The sequence below is a fragment of the Haplochromis burtoni genome, unplaced genomic scaffold, assembly GCF_018398535.1.
Source record: "Haplochromis burtoni strain Fernald_Lab_line unplaced genomic scaffold, NCSU_Asbu1 Contig_209, whole genome shotgun sequence".
NCBI classification, from domain to species: Eukaryota; Metazoa; Chordata; class Actinopteri; order Cichliformes; family Cichlidae; genus Haplochromis; species Haplochromis burtoni.
The window spans coordinates 594,090-617,366 of NW_024582570.1; the positions used below are offsets into that span (position 1 = coordinate 594,090).

At 40.0% G+C, this 23,277-nt stretch overlaps 1 protein-coding gene across 1 annotated transcript in view; it reads left to right on the forward strand.

The window, feature by feature from the left end:
* rnf213a (ring finger protein 213a) overlaps window positions 1-23,277 on the forward strand; it is a gene marked incomplete in the record, with an annotated part of 46,769 nt that overhangs the window by 20,884 nt on the left and 2,608 nt on the right. Inside the window, 55 exon segments of the mRNA XM_014338031.2 lie at window positions 760-965; window positions 1,088-1,374; window positions 1,465-1,721; window positions 1,843-2,064; window positions 2,184-2,376; window positions 2,549-2,604; window positions 2,921-3,095; window positions 3,169-3,327; window positions 3,461-3,559; window positions 3,654-3,776; window positions 4,001-4,184; window positions 4,291-4,464; window positions 4,586-4,738; window positions 4,812-5,428; window positions 5,675-5,834; window positions 6,457-6,674; window positions 6,838-6,975; window positions 7,087-7,251; window positions 8,263-9,535; window positions 9,624-9,805; window positions 9,911-10,066; window positions 10,162-13,770; window positions 13,844-13,968; window positions 14,316-14,420; window positions 14,498-14,622; window positions 14,707-14,829; window positions 14,932-14,993; window positions 15,110-15,263; window positions 15,353-15,494; window positions 15,598-15,789; window positions 15,916-16,046; window positions 16,147-16,304; window positions 16,398-16,604; window positions 16,749-16,936; window positions 17,051-17,171; window positions 17,303-17,403; window positions 17,785-17,967; window positions 18,176-18,342; window positions 18,444-18,546; window positions 18,654-18,768; window positions 18,849-19,056; window positions 19,167-19,363; window positions 19,456-19,578; window positions 19,671-19,781; window positions 19,904-20,146; window positions 20,230-20,305; window positions 20,401-20,435; window positions 20,534-20,634; window positions 20,724-20,880; window positions 21,036-21,210; window positions 21,482-21,576; window positions 21,680-21,931; window positions 22,332-22,464; window positions 22,810-22,893; window positions 22,973-23,153. Coding sequence (XP_014193517.1) covers window positions 760-965; window positions 1,088-1,374; window positions 1,465-1,721; window positions 1,843-2,064; window positions 2,184-2,376; window positions 2,549-2,604; window positions 2,921-3,095; window positions 3,169-3,327; window positions 3,461-3,559; window positions 3,654-3,776; window positions 4,001-4,184; window positions 4,291-4,464; window positions 4,586-4,738; window positions 4,812-5,428; window positions 5,675-5,834; window positions 6,457-6,674; window positions 6,838-6,975; window positions 7,087-7,251; window positions 8,263-9,535; window positions 9,624-9,805; window positions 9,911-10,066; window positions 10,162-13,770; window positions 13,844-13,968; window positions 14,316-14,420; window positions 14,498-14,622; window positions 14,707-14,829; window positions 14,932-14,993; window positions 15,110-15,263; window positions 15,353-15,494; window positions 15,598-15,789; window positions 15,916-16,046; window positions 16,147-16,304; window positions 16,398-16,604; window positions 16,749-16,936; window positions 17,051-17,171; window positions 17,303-17,403; window positions 17,785-17,967; window positions 18,176-18,342; window positions 18,444-18,546; window positions 18,654-18,768; window positions 18,849-19,056; window positions 19,167-19,363; window positions 19,456-19,578; window positions 19,671-19,781; window positions 19,904-20,146; window positions 20,230-20,305; window positions 20,401-20,435; window positions 20,534-20,634; window positions 20,724-20,880; window positions 21,036-21,210; window positions 21,482-21,576; window positions 21,680-21,931; window positions 22,332-22,464; window positions 22,810-22,893; window positions 22,973-23,153 — 13,479 coding nt within the window.

Sequence of the window (23,277 nt, forward strand, 5' to 3'; positions counted from 1 at the left end):
TTAATTATTTAATGGTGTACTTAATTAATGCATTATGGCAGTCCTGGCACTCCATAAATAGAGTTCAGCCTGTATAAAAGATTAACGTTGGCTGTATGCTTTTTTTTTTTTTTTTTTTTTAAAGGAGCAATAATTTAGAATTGACATTTAGCTAATAAGAATTGTACAAACTGATTTTGACCTTTTTGCCACACCAAATGATCCCTATGAGTGCCAACTTTTAATCACAGACATTATTAGATGATGATAAAATGGTGATTTCTTTAAAGAACATCAAAATATTTTCAACCAAAACTCGAAACATAACCTAGTCCATAAGCATACTATGGAGGCAAAAAAAAGGAGGAGAAACAGATTTTAATCCCGACAAAGCTCGGTAAGTCATTAGGTTTTTTTCTCAATCACTTTGGTGCAATTCTCACAGCAGAAAAGTCATTCTCATTCTTAATGCAGATCTAAAAAAAATTAGGCATTTGTCTGTGTCTGTGGAAAAGACGCTAAAACAATCAGAACCTTTTTCTCATATGTCGATAAATGAAAAGTCAACCGATCACTTCAGCACTGTCATCAATGAATAAAAACCTTTCACCGGCGTTTTGAGATTATTCCTCTATTATTGTAGAGGTTTCCTTCTGAATGTCAGGGGATGTCTGACAATGTAACCTATGACCCTTAACCTTCTGACACATTGCTGGACAAACAGGACCTTTTTTATATTCTGTCTGACTTTACCCTATTTACAATTTCTTTTTCATACAGGGATCTTGGAGAACATGGGTTTCTGATTGAAGGCAGCCTGACAACTAGCAAAAAAGAAGCTGTGTCTGAGTCAATACCATACAAATATCTTGTGTACAAGAATAAGAAACTGGAATATGAGTATGAATACATATACAAATTGGATTCTTCACACCACACTACCAACAGATGTTTGTTTGTGAAACCCAACCTTATCAATGAAGATGGTAATTATTTTCATGCAATCAAGGTGTCATTGTACTGATTTTTCATTTGCTGATTGTATTAACATATTTTCCTTTGTTTCCATTTGAGTAAATTTGTGTTGTATCCTTTTTTTTTTCATAAGGTGACTGGCATCAGTATGATGACATCATCTGTGCTGAGCCCTCAAAAAATATGCTCAAACGCATTTCCGCACTCTGGTCAGACCAGAGAACAAAACTGATTCAAGGCAGAGAAATCGCAGGAAACATAATGCTGGAGACCATATTTGACCTTCTGAGTAGCTGGAGTGCTACCAATTTGAGAAGTTTCCTGCTCCAACTGAATCAGTTCATGCAGGTTTATGGGGAACCTTTTGTGTATGAAGAAAAAGAAAAGAAATGGTCCTCCCTAAACTATGGCAAAGAAGATGTAAGTTTACAATCTTTGTGTGCAAAGACCAGACACTTTAATGTATGGTTGACTCAACTTGACTGTCTGTATTTCTACTACTAAACTTAGGTGAAAATGATGGTTAAAGGATTCATGCTGTCATATGTAATTCCACAACTCCTTAAAGATGGCAATCGTAAGAGTCTCTACATTGAGGACCCTTTAAGAGCAGCTGTGATCACACTTCACGTATGGACTCAACATCACATCAGTTTGGCGAATTCTGAGCTCCATCAGCTTTGTACTGCGCTGTGTTTACCCAAACTAGAGAAGGATACCTTTCTTCAGTACTGGGCAGAATTTTCTCAAGATGTGTCTATTCTCAGGTGGTTACCTAATCTTTTCAATAATCCCGGTATCATACACTCTAGTGCCTTAAGGCTATTAATTTTATTGTTTGTATTTGTCCTAATAATACAATTTCTCTTCAAATAATTCATCTTATAGTTTGCCAGAAACATTAGTGAGTCTGATAAACACTGTGAAAAGAATGGGAATGACTCGATGGATTATGGTACTGCCACTTCTCCACCTCATTAAAGGCACTACAACGCCTTTTCAAGCACCAGCATCTGGAAACATGAAGTATGGCCCATCTTGGGCAGGTTTGCAAGGGCTTGATATAGGCACCACAGCATACATAAGCAACATGAGCAGTCAAGACAAGAGGTAAGAGTCCCCATTCCTTTGCCAACAAATTACATTGTTTGCGCAGACATCTGCCAGCATATTTTTAAGAATTTAAAAAAAGTTAATTTATACTTTTTGATTGGCTTTTTTTTTTTCAGATCACTAATAAATGTGATGAAAAGCTGCAGTCACTTAATGGAGGTTGATGCACTTTCACTTCGATCTTGCTTGTACCTGATGTCACTCAGTGAACTGACTGAGTGTAGCACTGAACTTAAAGCTGAGCTTTTGGACATGCTTCATGCTTTTTTTATTAAGGCTCCTCAGGAAGTCACTGCCAGCAACATGCAGGTAAATGCAAACAGAAGAAAATCCATACTACCATTTCTAGATGTGTGCTAAGTGATTTAAATGTATCTATTTATGGACCATACAAATTAACATGCATTTTTAAAAAAAAATTGCAGCTTCATTTGAAATTGGAAATATCTGCATTATACATATACATGATTTCTATTTTTAGGCAGTATCTGACATTCTCTCCCATATCCAAGGAAATCTAATTGAGGAAAAATACAGGTAATTTTTCAGCTTTTAATTAATTCACAGATAGTAAGTCAGTAGTTAATACAGTGCTTTTTGGTTGAAAATGTTATGGAATAGACCATTTATTTATGTGCTGTGCAGGTTTTGTTATTTAAATATGTATACATTCCCCAGGTGAAATAGTCTACATATTTTCTATGTTAATTCTATCTTAATTATAGCTTATATCAAAGAGGTTAGTGCTGTTAATATCAGATTTTGTGCATTTCCATAGGTGGTGGTATTTTTTTGTTTAATATAGACATAATGAATTATTTACACTTCGAATCTTTGCTTTTATTTCTCATAGTTATTTTACAGAGACTTATAGGAAAGAGTGCTTGGCAACATCAGTGAAACTGTTAGAGAAGCTCTGCAATGGGGTCAAACCAACATCATATACCCAGAATTACCCTGACATTCCTGTGGCATGCATGAATCTGGTTGCATCCGTTTCAAACTTTGTGCAGTGTAACAAGCAACAGGTACGTCAAGTGAGCATATCTTTTGAACCAGAGTGTTATAGCTTATAGTCTTATACTAATCATTCTAATTTAGGAGACCCAAGAAAGAGATGAAGAACAACGATATGTGAAAAGCATGGTGATGACTCAGGCAGTGAAGATAATGAGAGCATGGATTGCTCAGTCCTTTAAACAGAGTTTCCTTAACAATAGTTGGTTCTCAAGACAAGAGAAGACAAAGGAAGAGATTGAAGTGAGCAGTTTTGCTTTTTAAAATACATTTTTCTTTTTCAGTAAAGCAAAAAATATACAAACAGGGGATCATAATCCTTCACTGCTATAGAATGCTGGAAAAAATACGGCTTTCATTTTGCTGTATTTCACAGATGTGGAACAACATAATCTCCATCCACTTTAAAGATGAGGATTGCACGACAGAGTGGAGGCAGATATTCACTATGGATTTTGAGGGGAAGTACAAGCGGGTAAGTGGAACGTGTTTTTGGAGATTTCACATTCTTTTTTTCTTTTTTCTTTTTTTGGTTAAAGTAGCACATCTTTCTATCACTTTGTTTTTAGGAATCTTCCCTGGATCAAATTGAATACTACTGCACCTATATGGAGGACCTTAGTTGTTCCCATCCACATGTTGCAGCTAGTATTGAAAGGTGTGCTCTTGAGGCTGTTACATCTTTGTGCCAGGTATGAAGTCTTCTCATTTTCATTTACTTGCGTTAGTGTCATAGTGCGTGGTAATATTAGGCATATTTAAAAACAATACCAATGTAAATTAAATGAACATTAAAACCTTTTTTTATATCACAATGAAAATGTTTCTATCTTAATCAGTGGATCTGGGTTAGTTAGGTTCACAGTATCAAAATATATTTTACAATGTTTAATTTTCTTTTCTACATTATGTACAGAGCAAGAATGAGGGGAAACTCTTTGAGAGGCTGAAGATTAACTGGAAATTTGGGAAACTCATCTCTGCTATTATCCAAAAATCTTGGCCAAAGAACCATCAAGGAGAATATCATCAAGATGAAGAAGTTGTCCTTCAGCACCTCCTGTCTTGGACTGCTGCCAAAAACATTTTTCAACTCCACGGTATCAAATAACAAAAATACAAAACAATTAAATTTGCATCTGTGAACTCATAGTAGGAATCATTGCTGTAGTTTCTAGCACTGATGGGTAAATTCTGTCACCACAGGAGCAGATGAAAAGCTGATTGAGAAACTCTCTCAAGATGCCAAGGACAGAATTGCAATAGCCATATCCTCATTCACATCCGTGAAGAATCAACTGGTCCATGGAAACATTAAGATCAGCCTGCTCAAGATTATTTTGGGAAGGCGAGATGCCTTCTTAGAACTGCTGAAGATTGGTAAGATTGGAATTTGTCATCAAAGATATCTTGAGGGTTATGTTCAAAATGTAATAGTGTACTCTGACCTAATAGTAATTATAAAATTGAGATGTTTGTGTTTTTGACTTGATACTAACAGACTGCCTCGCTGAGAATGGGCAATACAAGGATCATGACAAAATGAAGAGGCTGTTGAAGTGCAGAGAAGATGAAGTAAAAGCTGTATATCATGAAAAGGAGCTTGTAGATGTTCTCTTAACTAAGAGCCATCAACTTGAGGAACACATGACAGGTATGTTGAGTTTGTGCCATCAGTCTTAACTATCAGTCTTAATTATTAACATCCATATTAATTTCCATAATAGTTGATGTTGCTGAACTGGAAAGAAACCAACAAGTCAACATTAAGACAATGCCTTTGAACCATTTCATGGAGGTTCATCAATTTGACCAGATGCCCTCCGAAATAACTGGTATTGTCACCTTCTTCAATCTGGACGAAGAAATTAGAAACATGGCAGAAGATTTATACACATTCAGGGACAGTATTGTCTTCAAAATGTGTTGGGACAAACAAGCCAAGTTCCTGGCCAATGAAGAAATGGAAGACAATCCTGATGAGCATCAGGTAGTGGACATTAGGGCAACACTACAAATGATACATGATGACATTTACCTAGATTGCTACAACCATTATAAAGATATCTACACTCGCCTGAAGGATGGCACTATAAGGCTTGAAGAGGTTAACCAGTTTTTTAAAGCTTTCAAGGGCAAGTATGAAGATCTTGCAAAAGACTTAGACATCATGTGCAGAATGAATACATCAAGGGACAAACAATGGATCAACAGCAGGGTTCAACAGATCGAGCAGTACCACGAACTTCATCTCGCTGTGACTTCAGCTCAAGTAATCATGAAAGTCAAAGAGACACTTGGTCTTCAAGGTGACTTCAGAGTTCTGGAGACACTCACAGAAGTTGTAAGTAGCTTTGTGTATAAAAAATTATCAATCTAAAAAGCTATTTTGCACTCCACGCAAGCTTTGAGTTATTGTATTTGATGATGGATATACATAATAGATGGAACATAACAGCACAGTTCTTTGCTTTACTTCATTTTAAACAGTTTAGCACATTTTAATTTAAGGCTCCCTGTGAAGAGTGTCTCTGATCATATTTCCATGGTTAGAATGTAACTCTAGTTTTCCTGTCTCCCCACCGCTCAGAACAATATAGACTTTCAGAAAGAGCCACTCAGCCGGATTGACAATGAGTTGATGCAGGCAAAGACTGTTCTAGTGGACATAACCGAGCCCCGCAGGCTGTGTCTGCACGAACTGGAACTAAGGGGACACTTTGTGAAATGGGTGAAGGATGCCCTTGAAGGTAAGTGTAGTTATGCATTTTCTTGTTAATGTCTATCCATTGCACACTACTACAGCCATGCTCCAATGGATATTGCAGCATGGCTGTAGTAGTGTGCTGAACATTTTTTTTTTAAATTTCCTTTGTAACTACTGACATCAGCAACTATGGGAGTGTCTACTGCAAGAAATAAATTGATGGACTGCACATATGCTTCATTTTCTTATGGCAATGACTCCATCTTACACTTTGTAATATGGTATAATGCTACGTACAGTTAGAAACCTCTCGAAATTAGACTGGTTCTCTAAAGTCACCAAAGAAAAAATTGGCTGCACAACACCAGGGTTACCAGGATTGTGTTGCAGGAAGCAGGTATGCAGGTTAGACAACCCTATATGCTCACATTTACATCCATACCAGTTTAAGATCACCAGTTAACCTACCATGCATGTTCATGGCGTGTGGCAGGAGGCTGGAAGACCCAGAGAATATTCACACAATCGCTGGGAGAACATGCAAACTCAACATAGAAAGGCCCCAGCCTACCAGCAGCTTCAAATTCAGAACAGTCCTGATATAAATCAATGTCACCAACCACTAACCACCACCCTATTTCTGCTTATTTAAATGTATTTTGCAGATATCAATGAGTTAAAAGTGTTTGTTGACCTGGCTTCTATCTCTGCGGGAGAGAATGATATGGACGTGGATCGTGTTGCGTGCTTCCATGATGCAGTTCTTGGCTACTCTTCATTACTTTATGAGCTCAAACCAGACTCTGGTTTTAAAGCCTTCAGAGAAGTGCTCAAGAAGCTCTGGAGGGCTTTGGAGAATGACAGCAACCTACCCAAAAAATTGGTAAGATCCCTCCAAACACTTAAAGCAAAAATATGATCAGGATGGCCATGGAGGCTTTGATATGAATGTTAGTGTCTTACAGCAGGGTTATTGAGGTAAAGGCTAACCTTATTAAAGGGAAACTGAAACACAGCACAATTATGAAGAGTATCTTTTCTTACAGCGGGACAGTGCACGTCATTTGGACTGGTTGAAGACTGTGAAGGACAGTCATGGATCAGTGGAACTGTCATCCCTCTCTTTAGCATCAACCATCAATAACAAGGGTATCTACTTGATCAATGCACAAAATGTAAAAAAGGTAAATAATGCAATGAAAGTTGATTGCATCCCTAGATCAGTACAACACACATGTTAGACAAAGAGTCTCCAAAAATATGCATGAGAATTTCTTTTTTCCCCCCTGATCTAGTTGAGTCTTGACAGTGCCCTGAAGCTGCAGATTCCAGAGGAGCATGATGACGGTCAGCAGATGCGCTGCTATTCCCTTGAGGACTTGAGGGAGCTGCAGAATAAACTCATGCTCATGTCTGGGAAAGGGGATCAAGGGCAATGTGAAGTTGATTATTTTGCAGAGGTACATTGCAATATTTTCCTTTTTGGTATCTTGAGGTTCCAAGATGTTACCCACATGAAAGCTAGGTGAAGAGGGTGGGGGACAGTAACAGTTGGATCCGGGTTGAAATGAAAAGGACGCCAGGGATAGGGGTTTAACACAAAATAAATCTTTATTATAATTAATTAACCCAATAATCAGTAACAACAGAAAGAGACAGCAACGCTGCTTTAATGATGACTTAGACAGGCCAATGCAAAGAGATGGTGGTCACTTAAACTAAGATAACAACAAGGACTCAACAGAAAAAGACAGCAATGCTGCTATTAGCAATAACCAGGCAGGCCAAACCAAGAAATGGAGGCCGCCGTCACTTAAGCAAAACCACGCACGGTGGGGCTGGTCACACACACAGCAGGCCTTTTCCACACCTAGACCAGACTCACACACTGACCAGCACAGCGGAAATCATGTCCTAAAGGAGAAGGCAGGGGCAGAAAGAAAACAGGGGAGGGGCAATAAAGAAGGAGGAGGAGAGGGAGAGGACAACACCACGCCCACACACTCCCACAGCCTCACAGGATGTAACACAAGAACTCGGATAATTCAAATAATATATTTTGTAAATATTATTTTAAATTGATAAAATTATCTATATAATCAATAATGCTCAATAATCCATAATGTCAAAAGCTAATATCTAGATGATCTAGACCTATTAAAATTAGGTCCTACAATTTACAGTACATGTGAAGACATGTCCAAAAAATCCAGATAACTCTCTTCAGATTTACTTGATAAAAATGTGGTGATGTATAGGTCAATTTTGGGATATACTACCATTTCAAACCTTTAGTGCATTGCATTCAAAATTTATAAAAAGAATGAGAAGAGCTATTTACTACATAAATGTGCAGCTATATGATCATAGACTCATGCTTGACAGAGAAACTGATTCCACAATGAAATTGGTGTAACTTTGTATGCTTTTTGAACAAATTTATTTACAGCTGACTTGTTTCTGTTTTTCAGGTTTTTGCCAGCGTTCAAAGACTAACTGAGGCATTCATTGCTCTTTACACTGCTGGGAATCCACTGTTTAGGCACTGGGAAGTGCAAATCAACTGTTGTTCCAAAAGTCAGGCACCCAGCATTATGATGGATTTCAACTTGGACAGTGTTATCAGTGTCATTGTGGAGGGCAGCATAGAAGAGAAGCTTCCTGAACTTTGCAAGAAAATGGAGAAATGTCTTGACTTCTGGATGGATTTTGTAGACAAACAGAGATCCCAGCATTACTATCTTAACTACTACACAGCTGAACAGATTGTCTACCTATGCAACAAGCTGACTTTGCAAAATGTTACCAATGTAGAAGACCAGGTTCTCATGATGCTCTCTTTCATCAAGCCAAACTGCACATACTCAGATTTGAGGGAAGTTTGGCATGAACTTCAGTATGAAATCCTCAAAAAACCAGAAGAGCAAAATGAGGACATTGAGTTTCAGACCTTTGTTGTGGTGCAAAGCAGTGAGGGGGAAGACCCAGACTTCACCAGCCAAATGGGTCCTCTGGCAAGTCTCGTAGAACAGGCAGAGGGTTTACCAAAATTTGATCACATATGGAATGCTTATATGAAAGACATGAGAAATTTTCTCCCCCACATTCTTGATATAAAAAATCTTGGAAGACTTTTGGATATCCTGGCCAACAAACACAACGAGAGTCACGAAGAAGACATTTCTGACGATGACACAGGGAATTTCATAAATAGACATGTTCCCAGAGGTCTGGCTGTTGGAAACCCAAACCTCATTGTTTGCCCACATGATGAGGTGTTGTCATCTTGCATTTCCATTTACATGAGCAGTGAAAATGAGACACTTCCCACGTATGATGAAGTCCTTTTATGCAACTCCACGACACCATACGAACAGGTGGAGCTATTTCTCAGACGCTGTCTCAGCACAGGCTACAGAGGACAGAAGATATACTGTTTACTGTATGGAGATCTCCTCCCTTATGATGTGAGCTCTAAAGCTGAGAACTTTTTTCAGCGAATGAAAATGCAGAGTAGAAAGGATTATAGACTTGTTATCATTTGCAGCTCAGAAAGAGAACATACCTACCTTCCATCAGCCTTCAGCCAGTACAGATTGCACATGGTTCCACAGGAACCTTTGGCAAGAATCCAGAGTTACCTGCAAAAACACTATGCCGTCCCAGCAGATGAGTGCAGCGCCGCAGCTGCGTTTAAGGACAGACTCTGCGTTGGTGTCATTTCAGCCACAAGAGCTGGTGTTGGTATGTATAGGTGTTATTTACTGTTACTAATGGTTAAAACGTTATTTATCAAAATTCAAACGTGCCATATGATCTTTTGAAATTGCAGGAAAATCACTTTACATCAGAAGGCTGTATGAAAAACTGAAGAGATCAACCAAAAAATCATCAGTGATGAAATGCATTCGCCTGATTGAGCCAAATGTTGATGAGAATGTCATCCTTCAATCACTGTTGGACGCCCCTAGAAGGAAAGAACTCACTGTGTTCCATTTTGACGTCACATCATCGGTAATCGGCAATCAATGGATTGTTTAACGTAATGTAACCTTTTCAATATGACATGTCTTTGCAGCGTACATAAAATGTGAAATGACTGTGTTTGTTTTGGAAAAGGTCCAGAAAGGCCTGCATGAGTTCCTCTTCAAACTGTTGATTTTGCGATACTTGCTGGACTCAGAGGGAAAGATGTGGAAGTGCAATAACAAGCAACTGTATCTTGTAGAGATTTTGGAGTCCACTGTGAAGTCGGGCAGAAATGTTTCACTTCAGGTTAGAGTTTTTATGAACACAAACATTCATGATTTGTTATCTGATTTAGAACTGTTCTTTACCTTGAGTTGTGTTTTTCTTTTCTTCTCGTATAGACTCAAAAAATCAAAAGCTCATTCATTGATGTGTTCCCAAATATTTTCTGCCGGCCACCCAAAGAGGTATTAATGTTAGAGATGAGGAAGCAAGAAGATCCCACCATTGTGAGCAATGATGACCCACTGATGGATGATGAAGAATTCAGGAGCGAGGCTTTTCAGAGACCATACCAGTATCTCACTCGGTTTCATAACCACATTAATCTAGATGTATTCACTTATAACAATGTTGAGGGGACACATGTGGAATGTCTTCAGATGCTTCTCATGTTTTGTGGCATAATGGATCCATCCTGGGCTGAACTAAGAAATTTTGCATGGTTTCTCAACCTTCAGCTGAAAGACTGTGAGACGTCTGTTTTTTGTAATGTCACTTTCACTGGGGACACACTAACCGGATTCAAAACCTTTGTGGTAGATTTCATGATTCTGATGGCAAAGGATTTTGCCTCTCCATCACTCAGCATTTCTGACCAGAGTCCTGGCAGGCAGAAAATCGATCTGGCTGGTGTCAGAGATGAAGACCTGGCTCCTTTTCTTATCAGGAAAAGATGGGAAACAGAACCACATCCATACATATTCTTTAATGATGACCATGTGTCCATGACCTTTATTGGTTTCCATCTTCAGCTCAATGAGCAGAACTTTGTTGATGCCATTGACCCAACCTCTAACAGGGTTATTAAAAGAAATGTCATGACAAGGGCATTGTATGAAGGCCTAAAGCTGCAAAGAGTCCCCTTCAACATTGACTTTGATCGCCTTCCAAGAGCAGAGAAAATAGAGCGAATCTGTGGTGTTCTTGGTATCCAGTGGCCTCTTGATCCAGATGAAACTTATGAGCTTACAACTGACAACATATTGAAGATGCTCGCAATCCACATGCGGTTCAGATGTGGCATCCCTGTCATTATCATGGGAGAAACAGGGTGTGGTAAAACAAGGCTCATCAAATTCCTTTGTGAACTCCGGAGGAGTGGAGTGGCCACTGAGAATATGAAACTTGTCAAGGTCCATGGAGGGACAACTTCAGAGATGATCTACACCAAAGTGAGAGAAGCAGAAGACATTGCTTCGATCAACAAACTTGACTATGGGTTCGACTCCGTTCTGTTTTTTGATGAGGCCAACACTACAGAGGCCATCAGCAGTATTAAGGAGGTCCTCTGTGATAAGACTGTAAAGGGGGAAAGTTTGACAGCCAACACTGGGTTACAGATTATTGCTGCATGCAATCCTTACCGAAAACACACAGATGAGATGATTCAAAGGTTGGAATCTGCTGGCCTTGGGTACCGAGTTCGAGCAGAAGAGACGGACGAAAAACTTGGATCTATTCCTCTCCGCCAGTTGGTGTATAGAGTTCAAGCACTGCCACCAAGCATGATTCCCCTGGTATGGGACTTCGGGCAGTTAAATGATCACACGGAGAAAATATACATCCAGCAGATTGTACAAAGAGTTGCTGAAAAAAAAGCTATTGATGAATGTCATATCAAGTGGATCACTGATGTACTTTCATCTTCACAGAAGTACATGCGTGCGAGAAATGATGAATGCAGCTTTGTCAGCCTGAGAGATGTTGAACGTTGCATGCAAGCTTTTGTTTGGTTCTATGACAACCATGAAATGTTTTTTGCGGAGCTTAAAAAGTTTGAGAATGATAGAAATGTTGAGAAGGATGAAATGCGTCCAAAATGGCCCGAGAGCCGAGACCCTGTTCTCTGGTCTCTAGTCATGGCCATTGGAGTGTGTTACCATGCCTGTTTAGAAAATAAGGATAAATACAGGCAGAAAATCAGCAAAAGTCTTCCAGCATTATACAGTCCATCAAAGGTGATGCAGGAAATCTCACTCATGCAGGATTTACTTTTGAGTGGTGTGCCAATGGGGGATACAATTGCAAGAAATAGTGCCCTGAAAGAGAACGTCTTCATGATGGTTCTCTGCATTGAACTGAGAATCCCTCTCTTCCTCGTGGGCAAACCTGGAAGTTCAAAATCTCTGTCTAAAACTTTGGTGGCAGATGCAATGCAGGGTCAAGCTGCTCATTCTGACCTGTACAAAAAGCTCAAACAGATCCACTTGGTGTCCTTCCAGTGTAGCCCTCACTCAACACCAGAAGGCATCATTAATACATTTAAGCAATGTGGACGTTTTCAGGAAGGTAAAAACCTGGATGAGTATATCTCAGTTGTGGTTCTCGATGAGATCGGGCTTGCAGAGGACTCTCCAAAGATGCCGCTGAAAACTCTTCATCCATTGCTGGAGGAGGGATGCATTGATGATGAGCCACTACCACACAAAAAGGTTGGATTTATTGGAATCTCCAACTGGGCGCTGGACCCTGCAAAGATGAACCGAGGCATTTTTGTGTCCCGTGGGGACCCTGACGAGAGGGAACTTATTGAAAGTGCTAAAGGAATCTGCTCCTCTGATGTAGTGGTTCTGGAGAAGGTCAGGGATTTCTTCCAACCTTTTGCAAGAGCCTACTTGAACATCTGCCGCAAACAAGGCAAAGGATTTTTTGGCTTACGTGACTACTACAGCTTGATAAAGATGATCTTTGCGGTCGCCAAGGCTTCTAAGCAAAAGCCCACACCAGAGGAAACCGTCAAAGCAGTGCTGAGAAATTTCAGTGGCAAGGATAATGTAGATCCAGTTACTGTCTTCACTATGAGACTGGGGATTGCACCAAACCTAGAGAACATCAGTACCATTGAGTTTGTGAGAGAAAACATTGAAGCAGTTGGACAGGAAGAAGAATGTCGATACCTCCTGGTGCTAACTAAAAACTATGCAGCCCTGCAGATCCTGCAGCAGTCCTTCTTTTCAGAAAGTGGTCAACCAGAAATTATCTTTGGTTCCAGCTTTCCAAAAGACCAAGAGTATACCCAGATCTGTCGCAACATCAACAGAGTAAAGATATGCATGGAAACAGGACAAACGGTTGTGCTCTTAAACTTGCAGAACCTCTATGAAAGTCTCTACGATGCCCTCAACCAATACTATGTTTGCTTGGGAGGGCAGAAATATGTGGACCTTGGACTGGGAACCCATCGTGTAAAATGCAGGGTTCACAAAGACTTCCGGCTAATCGTCATTGAGGAAAGAGAAGTGGTCTACAAACAGTTCCCAATACCTCTCATTAACAGGCTGGAGAAGCACTACCTGGACATCCAGACTGTTCTGAAAACCGAGCAGAAGAGGATGGTGGAGGAACTGGAGAAGTGGGTCCAGCTTTTTGTAACTCTCATCAGCCAACATGCAGCGGCAGCTCAGACATACAAATACAAACCCCCAGACGTATTCATTGGGTACCACTCAGACACATGTGCTTCTGTAGTTCTCCAAGTAATAGAGAACCAGAAGGACAGTTTAGAAATCTCAGATTCTGAGAGGAGAATGCTCGACGAGGCTAAACTCATACTGCTGAAATGTGCTACACCAGACTCTGTGGTAAGGTTGGACAGTACAGCCCTTCCTAAAGTGGAAAGTGAATATCTGGCCAGGATGTACTTTGAAGAGCAGAGTAACAGCTGTTTGGCTGACTACATACTTGCTCACATAAGACAGGAGGCCCATTCTTGCTCCTTCTTCACAGAGGTAACTAAATTTGACAATTTTATATACACACAAACACAAAAACATACGGTCTAATTGTAATTTTACACTTCAGGTGACAACATTCTCCAGACTTTTGACTGCTTTTGACCTCGAACCATTGGAGAGGATGTTGCACAGTGTTGAGCTTCTCTCACTCCAGCAGTTTGACACAGAGCACTCCTTCTTGAAGAAGATAAGGTTTGTTTATCGATCCATAATTTTACTCTTTTTTTTTTTTTTTACATTCACACAATAAAGTACAATAGAAGCTGTGAAACACATGTCCTAGTAAGAACGAAACACATGTCCTAGTAAGAACAGTGATAGACTAGTTGTAATATCTAGTAATGTAAACATATTACTAACTAATGAGACATATCCCTTTGTTACTGAATTTAAAGATTATTGTGATTGTTTTAACCTATTGGCACATTTTGACATTTACATTTTTAGAATATGTTTAGAAGCAAATATTGCATGAGAATAACTAAATATGATCTTGAGATGTGTTACAGTGTACAAACCAAGTCCTTCTCGTCTTGTAGGAACTTCCTCACAGCTGAGAATAAAAGCAGCAGCAACAGGGTCCTCATCGTCCAGAGTGATTTTGATGAAGCCAGTCTCAGCACCAACCTCATTGCATCTGCAAAGTAGGTCAAACACTTTTTTTGTGGGCTTTTAGCTACCATGTGGTTTGGCCATATTAACTTTTGCCGTTCATTTCCAGGTATTCATCGATTAATGAGATCAATAAGATAACCCAGGAGAACACAAGTAGAAAGGTATTTGTGTACTTCATCACCAGACTGCCAAGAATGGAAGGAGGGACTTCTTACATTGGCTTTCATGGCGGTAAGACTTATACAACATGGACTATATTTTTTATTATGTCGTGTAAAGAGTGGACAATAAGCTGAGACATGTTAATATTCACAGGCCCCTGGAGATCAGTTCATATTGATGACCTCAGACGCTCTAAAGACATTGTTTCCGACATCAAAACTTTGCAAAACATGACAATCAGTCAAATGTTTGAAACAAAGGCACCTCAGGCTGAAGGTTAGTTAATGATAAATCATTTATATAAAATTATGTTGTTGTCTCCATATATATTGTTCACTTTACAGTATTGTGTATTAAATTACAACATTTTTGTTAAAGCCATGGAGACTGATGACATGTACTCTGAGAGTGAACAGGAGGAAACTGTGCAGGAGGAAAATGTAAGTCTATAAATCCCGGCATGGTCATCACATTGTTTTCTTACATGAATGACATGTTATTTTATTGGGGATTAATCTTAACACTAGATTTTAACTATTGTGTTCTTCTTCTGCAGACTTGGGAAAGTGTTGTGGACACTACAGCATTGCTGAGGAGCTGTGTGCAGAGTGCAGTAGCCATGCTGAGGGACCAGGTGGAAAGTGGCCTCCGCAGTACTCGGAGAGTGGAGATCCTTCTGGCACTCCTGAGTGACAATGACGAAATAACAGGTGGTAACAAAACTTTTTGTCAGTACTTGTTGTTGCTTTTTTTGTTTTTTGCTTTTGCTAATGCTAATTATTCTATCTGAATTTGTCAGGTGAATTCCTACAAGTGGTGAAGCGGCATCTTCACTCATTGTTGGTGACTCACGACGGCAACACTTTCTCATCCATCAAGAGCAACTGGGTCTTCAAGGAGGCCTCAAACATCGATGCCTTGCAAGAAGGAGGCACCTTTAGGTGAGTGGTTCGGTCTTGTGTAATATGCAGTTTAATATACAGTATTATCCTATATTTATTTGAAAACCACTGTAAACTTTTTTTTTTCCTCCATTCATGACAGACACACCTTATGGAAGCGTGTTCAGGCTGTGGTCGTCCCCCTCTTGGCGCATCTAGTTTCGCTCATAGACCGTGACCAAAACATGGACCTCCTGCTTGATACCCGCTGTGGTGAATCTGTTAAGAAGCTGTGGTTAGATATCTTTGGCAATGAAAAGCTGCTGGAAATCTCACATCTAACACTAGACCACACGTAAGTGTTGTTAATAATGTAATTATTGTGCATGTAATAATGTGTAATAATTGTTTTGTTTAAAAAAGTACATTCTTGTACCTAAAGATGTCTGATGTTCACTTTGCTTTTTTAAACTGCTTACAGTTCTGAGACGAGAACCATCCTTGTACAGCACTACATTGCCCAAGATAAGAACATGAGCTGCAGCATGCCATTCAGCTGGAGAATTAAGGACTACCTGGAAGAGCTCTGGGTTCATGCACTTCAACATGAAGGTAGTGGTTTGTTTTAGCCACTATATAATTTATATAGTGATGTTGTGTTTTTGGTTTGTTAGTTTGTTTTGTTTTTACATTAAATGCATATGTCTTCCAGGGCAAACTCAGAAAGAGTTTGTTAAGTTCTTTTGGAAGACACCGCTCGGCCGCTACATAGCGAAAGCAGACCCAGAGATGCAGGTTGAGTTTTTCCAGCGCTACCTTCAGGATTTCATCTCCATGACAATGAATGTCACTTCTCCGGAAGATCTTCAGGTTTTTTGTTTTGTTTTTATTTTGGTTTTTCATTTGATGTTGGTGAGATTGTGTGTGACAGTATATACTAATGCATGTTATTTATTTTTCTAGCTCCTGTGTGGTGCTTTGAATTCTTGTGTTAACGAACTGCGGTTGCAGCTCAGTGACACTGAAGCGGTGACGTCTCTTCCGTGGGTCCATGCTGCATATCATGAGTTCAAAAACCGGCTCCAGAACCTCTGCAGAGTGATGTGCATTGTACCTCAGTTGACCCAAAACCTCCTGATGAATCCTAATGCCAGAGACGGGTTTGAACTGGTAATCCTTATTTACATAGTGTTTTTATTTTCTGTTTCTTTGAAGGATTTTTAATTTCTCATCAACAGTCTTCTATTTTTTTTTTTAAATTTTGTTTTGGGTTTTGTAATTATTTCTTTTTGGTTTTGTTCTCCTGTCTCCAAGGTACTCGATGTGTATGCTGGGTTTGCGTGTGTGGAGTACCTGGAGCCCATAGACTTGAACACAGATGCCCGAAGACAAGCCTGGCTCAGGCAGGTGAAAAAAATCCAGGTTGCTATTGAGTTAATCTGCTCAGAGGACAGCGTGAGACGTTACGGAGAGAGAAGCAAGATAATCGCCAAGAGAGTCCAGTAAGTAAAGCTTAAGGAAAAAATGTCCAAATCATCACAAGTCTGAGGTTTTTAGTTTGTCTTTAGGTAACCACTTGAGCTGCATTGAAAGGTTATTTGTTTTATGTCTTTTAGAGCTGGATGGAATCGGATATTTTCTCTGTCTCTGTTTGTGGAGCACATGTTGTTGGGAATAGAGGAGCTGGAGAAGAAACTGTCTCCTTTAGTTTTGGAGAACACTGGGCGGCTTGGCCAGGTGCATCTGGGTTCTTTGTATTAAAATTTCTTTTTAACAGTACAGATAATTACCATAAAGCGTTCTTCACGATAACCACAGTCTTTTCTTCACCCATAATAAACATGTATTGCCTCTGCTCTCCCTTCAAGATACTGGAAAAAAACTCAGACCTCAAAACTCAGGAGACGTTCGAGGCAGTAATTCGTTTGCTCAAAATCTGCAAAGATGGAGCCATCGAACGCATCTTCAGGTAAACATCGATTTTTATACATGTTGCGTGTTAACAGAATCTCTCATCCTGTACTTTAGCGCTTCTGGGCACATTTAGCATTGTATTTGGTTGCTTTAAGAAGGTTGTAGAAGGTACGAATGAACTGAAATCAAAGTTTTAATGGCCAAAAATTAGCATTTTCTTTCTTGCTGGAAGCTAAGGTACTATTTTTAACAATTTATTATTATATTGACCTATTTTAACATCTAGGGGCTTAGAATATAGAAGGAAGCACTGCAGGAGGAGGGCTGTCTAATTTCAGTTTCATATCATAGCTTTAAATAGTAATATTTCACTACCGAACATCAGAATTTATTGTTTGTAAATGTTATAATTGTTTTTTGTTTTTTTTTTCCCCAGGTTTGGTCTTACACAGTGCCCAGTGTGTATGGGAGACCCCCAGGACCCTCTCTGCCTGCCATGTGAACACATCTACTGTGTAGCCTGTATCAAAATGTGGTTGGTGCCTGGACAGATGTACTGTCCTCTCTGCATGCAGCCAGTTAACGATGACTTCCCCTTGGTTCCCTCAGATGATATAAGGTTGGTAACTATATGTGAATAAGGCCAACCTCCCACGTGTAATGAACAAAGATATCATTCAATTCTTCCCACACAATACAAAACATTTTGATCTGCCTTTTGCTGCTGTTTAGTTATGTTGCGTTTAAGTACCTTGTTTTTGATTAGATGTGTTTTGTGATGTGCTTTAAGACATCTGTGTGACTTTTGTAAATCTTCTTTCATGTAGGATTCCCATCAAACAACACACCCAGTTCAGGAACAAGTGCAATGCTTTCTTCATAGACCTGGTGTCGACTGTGTGTTTCAAGGATAATTCTCCACCCTGCTCAGCTGTCATTCTTCATTTGCTGTCATTTCTCATGGTGGAGCCCAGCGCTGTCCCAATACTGAGAGGTACTCTATTACTTTCTTTCCACCATGTATGTGAAACACATCCATGTGCGACTGTACAACTATATGTTTTGTTAGTTCTAAATAGATTTATGTATTTTTAGGCAATAAGCAGATTTTGACAAAGGCACTTTCTCCATTTGACGACTCTGTGGATAAAAATCCAGTGGTGCGGTCAGTAGTGCTCAAACTTCTTCTGAAGTACAGGTGAGGTCCCTTTTCTTTCCTCCCCTTTTTTTGGTTATTGCATGAGGTGTTATTATGTCTGTGCAGTGCAGTTTCTAATTTGTGTTTAACCTTGACTGTTTTTGAAGCTTTGATGATGTTAAAAAGTACCTGCAGCAGCATCTGACAGCAGTTGAGCAGAGCAACATCTTGGAGGAGATGGATAAAACTGAGCTCTACACCTTGTACATTAACTGCTTGGAGGTATGCGCTAACACACAAGCTGCATGTGGATTTGATTGTGGATTTGATTAAAATGCCTTTTTAAATGTTTATTTTTCTAGGATTCCATGTTTGAAAGGATGCAGTTCAGGTCCACTGCAGACCAGCAGGCATGTCTGCAGGATGAAAGCGCCTTCTTGACTGATTTCTTGCAGTCTCGTGATCAGCTTTCTGAAACGGCCACTGTAGAGTACCTGCAGCAGGTGGCCAGAGTGCGTATGGACCTGGATATGGCAGTGAGCATGTTTGTGGAAAAACTGAGAGCTCCAGGTGCGTATTTTTAATGAGTTACACACTCTTATTGTGTGTCATACTCCTACAATGTGTCAGGAATGTTCTCCTTTTTACAAACACATTACTTTGATTTTATTTGATACCAGGATCCCGAGAAGTTGGCCAGAATGGAAGCACAGCTTTCCTGACCAGCGTCATAGACTTGTGTAGGCGGAGTGGAAATGACTGGTATCGGGTCTATTTGATCCGTAAGATGTGCAGTCAGTTTGGAGTAGAGTTTGTCAAGAAGCTCCTCAAATCGGATCAAATGTGTTGGATCTTTCCTAAGGAAATTCAGCAAAAGGTTCGCTTAGCAACCGTTTGATTTTCAGCTTATAAAGAAGATAAACTCAAAGTTTTAGTCAAAATAACTCATTTTCATTTCACTCTACCCAGGATGAAGAAGTCACACCAATAGATCAGTATCTCGTGTGTGGGGAAGATTACAAGACCATCAGAAATGCTGTTGCAAAAGTAGTTATGGAAGCCAAACTGGATGGACTGGATGAGGCTTGCGAGGTAATGTTGCATCGTTTTCTTGGTGGAAATTCAGAATCAGGAATCTAAATTTGTGTGCATAATGGTGTGGGTCTTTTGCTTTGTCTTTATAGCGGTGCAAATGCCCACCACAGTGGAAAACAGTTTATCTTCTCTTGGCACTGTATCGAGAAGTCACCACTCTCTACAGAGAAACCAATGCGAGCTTCCATCCCAAGCCTGAAGTAGGTTTTCTAATTTAGTTACGCTAAATAAAATAACATCATCTTATCTTATTTTAGGTTATAGTTTTCTGTTTGTCTTCATTCAGTATTTAAGTATTTGTGTGTATATTTTTTACCAATAGCAAGTCGAGGCCCTGATGAGCTACATCCAGAAATCAAAATTCCTTCCCAGCCCGCAGGTGAAGGCCTTTGCCCTGTCTCTGGTAACCAACCAGATCGGGCCCTTGGCTCTTCGCTGCGGGGTCTCTGGTGCCCAGTGTGTGTCGGTGGACTTGGCTGTTCACTTAGCTGCTGTCTTGCTCTGTGGAAACCAAGGAATCTTGGCTCCACTGAAGCAGCTAGCTATGACACCTGCAAACATGCAGGTATGTATAATCTCTGTTGTAAGTGATCAAAACCTGGGTATATTTTTAAAAAATAAATATATGGAATGCATCTGTTGGTACAGGCGGCTTTCTTGCCCACCATGCCGGAAGACATGTTAGCAGTGGCTCAACAAGCTATGGGTCACTTGCAGTGGTATCGTAAGTATTATTAAAAAGACAAAAATCCTCTAATGTGATGATATGAGGTGATGTGCTAAACACCTTTGTCGTATTGTTTTATACTTTTAACACAGACTGTCCAAATGGTCACCCCTGTACCATTGGTGAGGTATGTTAGCTTCAGTTGGATTCATAATCCATTTTTAAAAAGTCTGTTTTTGCTGGTATCCCTTTCATATTTATTTGAAACTCTTTCTATTCCTCTAGTGTGGCCAGCCCATGCAAACAAGTCATTGTGTAGACTGTGGTGCAGTGATTGGAGGGAATAACCACGCACCTGTGCAAGGATTTCGTATTGTGCAAGTCCAGTAAGTGTCCTACAGAATTCAAGTGGAAAGAGGAAAGTAGCAAAATAAACATATTCATCAGTATTTATTTGTTTATTGTCTTCTGACAGGGGTGACCGCACTCAAACAGGCCACGTCCTCGGCGACCCCGGACGTAGAGACAATCCAGACATGCTGGACACCAAGAGCATTTCTCCCGTTCCCTTCACCATCATTCGCATGCTCACTCACATGGCCATGCTGCTTGGTTCCTGCAGCCAACCACAGGTAACACAAACAGAACGGAGTTTTTGAAAGTGCTGTTTTTCAGCAACCACAAATTATCCAAGTAATCTCCATCAAGGTAATGTTAAAAGCCTGTTTATAATCCACTGTTTGTAGTAAGAAAGGTGGAGAGTCATCTGCTTTTGTCTTCCTTCTAGTCTATTTCTGCCATTATCAAACCTCAAGTCCAAGATGCAGGAGAGTTTCTACTCGCTCATCTGAGAAAGGACATGAAACACCTCATCAGAAGTCTGGGTAAGGGGACAGACGACACAATCAGCACTGTTCACCTGGTCATCAACAGCCTCCTGGAGACACACCAGCAGCAAAGATGTAAGTAAAAGCTACACTAATACTGCAGCTCTCTACAAATATAAGATACCAGTGAAGTCCTGTGTCAATAATTACGGAAGCATTTTGATAACAAAGCTCAAACAATCCGATTGGACTTTGAATAGCTGTCCAGTATAGTCCAGCATAGAAGAGAGAAAGTGTGCCCTCTAGAGGCCACAAATTTGAGCTTTTAAATCAATATCTATAGATTTGTAAAGACTGAGAATAGTCATAGTAAAATATTTTTTAATAGTCTTGATTCTCCTTTCAGGGCCTGTTCAGTATGACAATCTTCTCTCAACCAAAGAAGCACGAAATGGCTGGGAAATTGAAATGAGCACTGCCATTATCACACCACATCTGAAGGTACTCAAAGTTTTACTCCTTTTTTCCCCAGAACAGTACAACTTGCCTCATATGTTTATACAAGATCTATGCATAACATAACATGTCACCTGCTCTTCCACAGCACTTGGATAGACAGCTAAAGGAAGTGAACACATTTATCCGGGCTGACTCTCGTATCTCTGCCAGTCCAATCATGAAGCTAATTTTTGGAGATCCTCAGCTCTTCTTGGCTTCACTTCCTCCAAAATCTCTGATCCATGTTTCTGCCGTGTGGAGCTGCCGGGAGAAAGTGTCTCTGTTGAGCCTCACCCACATTGTGGAGCAAAATGATGGCAAAGACACCTTGCCGGTCCTCTGGAGATTCCTCCATAGGGTGAGAAAATGACAACATAAAATGCATTTGTAATGTTGAAGAAAGGACGAAAAAAAAATCTGTCGGTGATCCTCCTACATTGTGTCATCGACTGCATTGGGTTTAATCTGCTTCAGAGCTTTTAATCCATATCCATCAGTATAGTTTCTGTACTTTTTGTAAGTGCGTTGTTTTTTTTGTTTTTGTTTCCATGGATCCTGTATTTCTTTTCTTTTTTTTTTTTTTTTGCCAAAAAAAGACTATATTGAAAAAAACATATATAACATATACAAATAAGCAGCTCTTACAAGACAAAGTTCAACCACAGTTTCCCAAAGAGTACGTAACAGGAATTTATCTGAAAACACTACTACTATCATTATTATTATTATTATTAATATTACTGATTATTTATTTTTAGGAAGCAGAAATCCGACTGGTGAAGCACCTTCCTGAAATCCTGGCACTCCAGAGGGATCTAGTGAAGAAGTTTCTGAACATCGCTGAGCTAACGGAAGGCAGCATCGCTGAATTTCTCGGCAATCAGAAAGCAGGTATTGACTTAACTGTCTACATCAGTGCTTCTCAGCCTTTTCAACTACGTGACTCATGCACAAGAGATACAAAGTTCCATGCAACTCCTAATTACCTCTGTTCTCGGAAATGTCATGGTTAAATAGCTGGCAGAATGCAATTTAAGAACCTGCCTGCCAAGGAGTGAGTTGTTTTAACCTGGACGGAGACAATGATTGATTATTCATAAAGAGGAAAATCTCTTCCACACGTGAACGCCGCTGATGTTGATGTTCTAATTTTCTGTACCATGTGAACTGCGGGTCTCCTGTGCGGCTGACATCTTTACACTAGGGATTAATTATTTGATTTCTTCTTGTATGCAGTTTCACTCAAAACCTGGTACGAAAAACACATCAGAATCTTCCTGGCAACCTGGAATCAGCTCAGAGTATCGCTGGCAACCAATGGTAAGCAGCCAGCAGTACTGTTACACCAGCGCTGACCTGTCCAACGTCTCGTTCTAACGTCATTTTAAAATGTTTTCAGGTGAGATTAAGATCCCGGCTGAGTTCTGCCAGAATGACCTGGACCTCAACAGTGACTTCAGGGTGCTGTTGCCACGGCGACACGGCCCAGGCCTGTGCTCTACAGCTCTCGTCAGCTACCTAATTGCACTGCACAATGACATTATATACTGTGTGGACAAGCACACTGGAGAGGAGACCAGGTGGGGGCGCTCATGCCACACTTTTCTCACTTGCGTATGCTTTGGCTTTCAGAAGACTGTGTCTGAAGTTGTTCTACACTTCATACGGCATGTTTGCAAAAAATTATTTTTATATATATATATA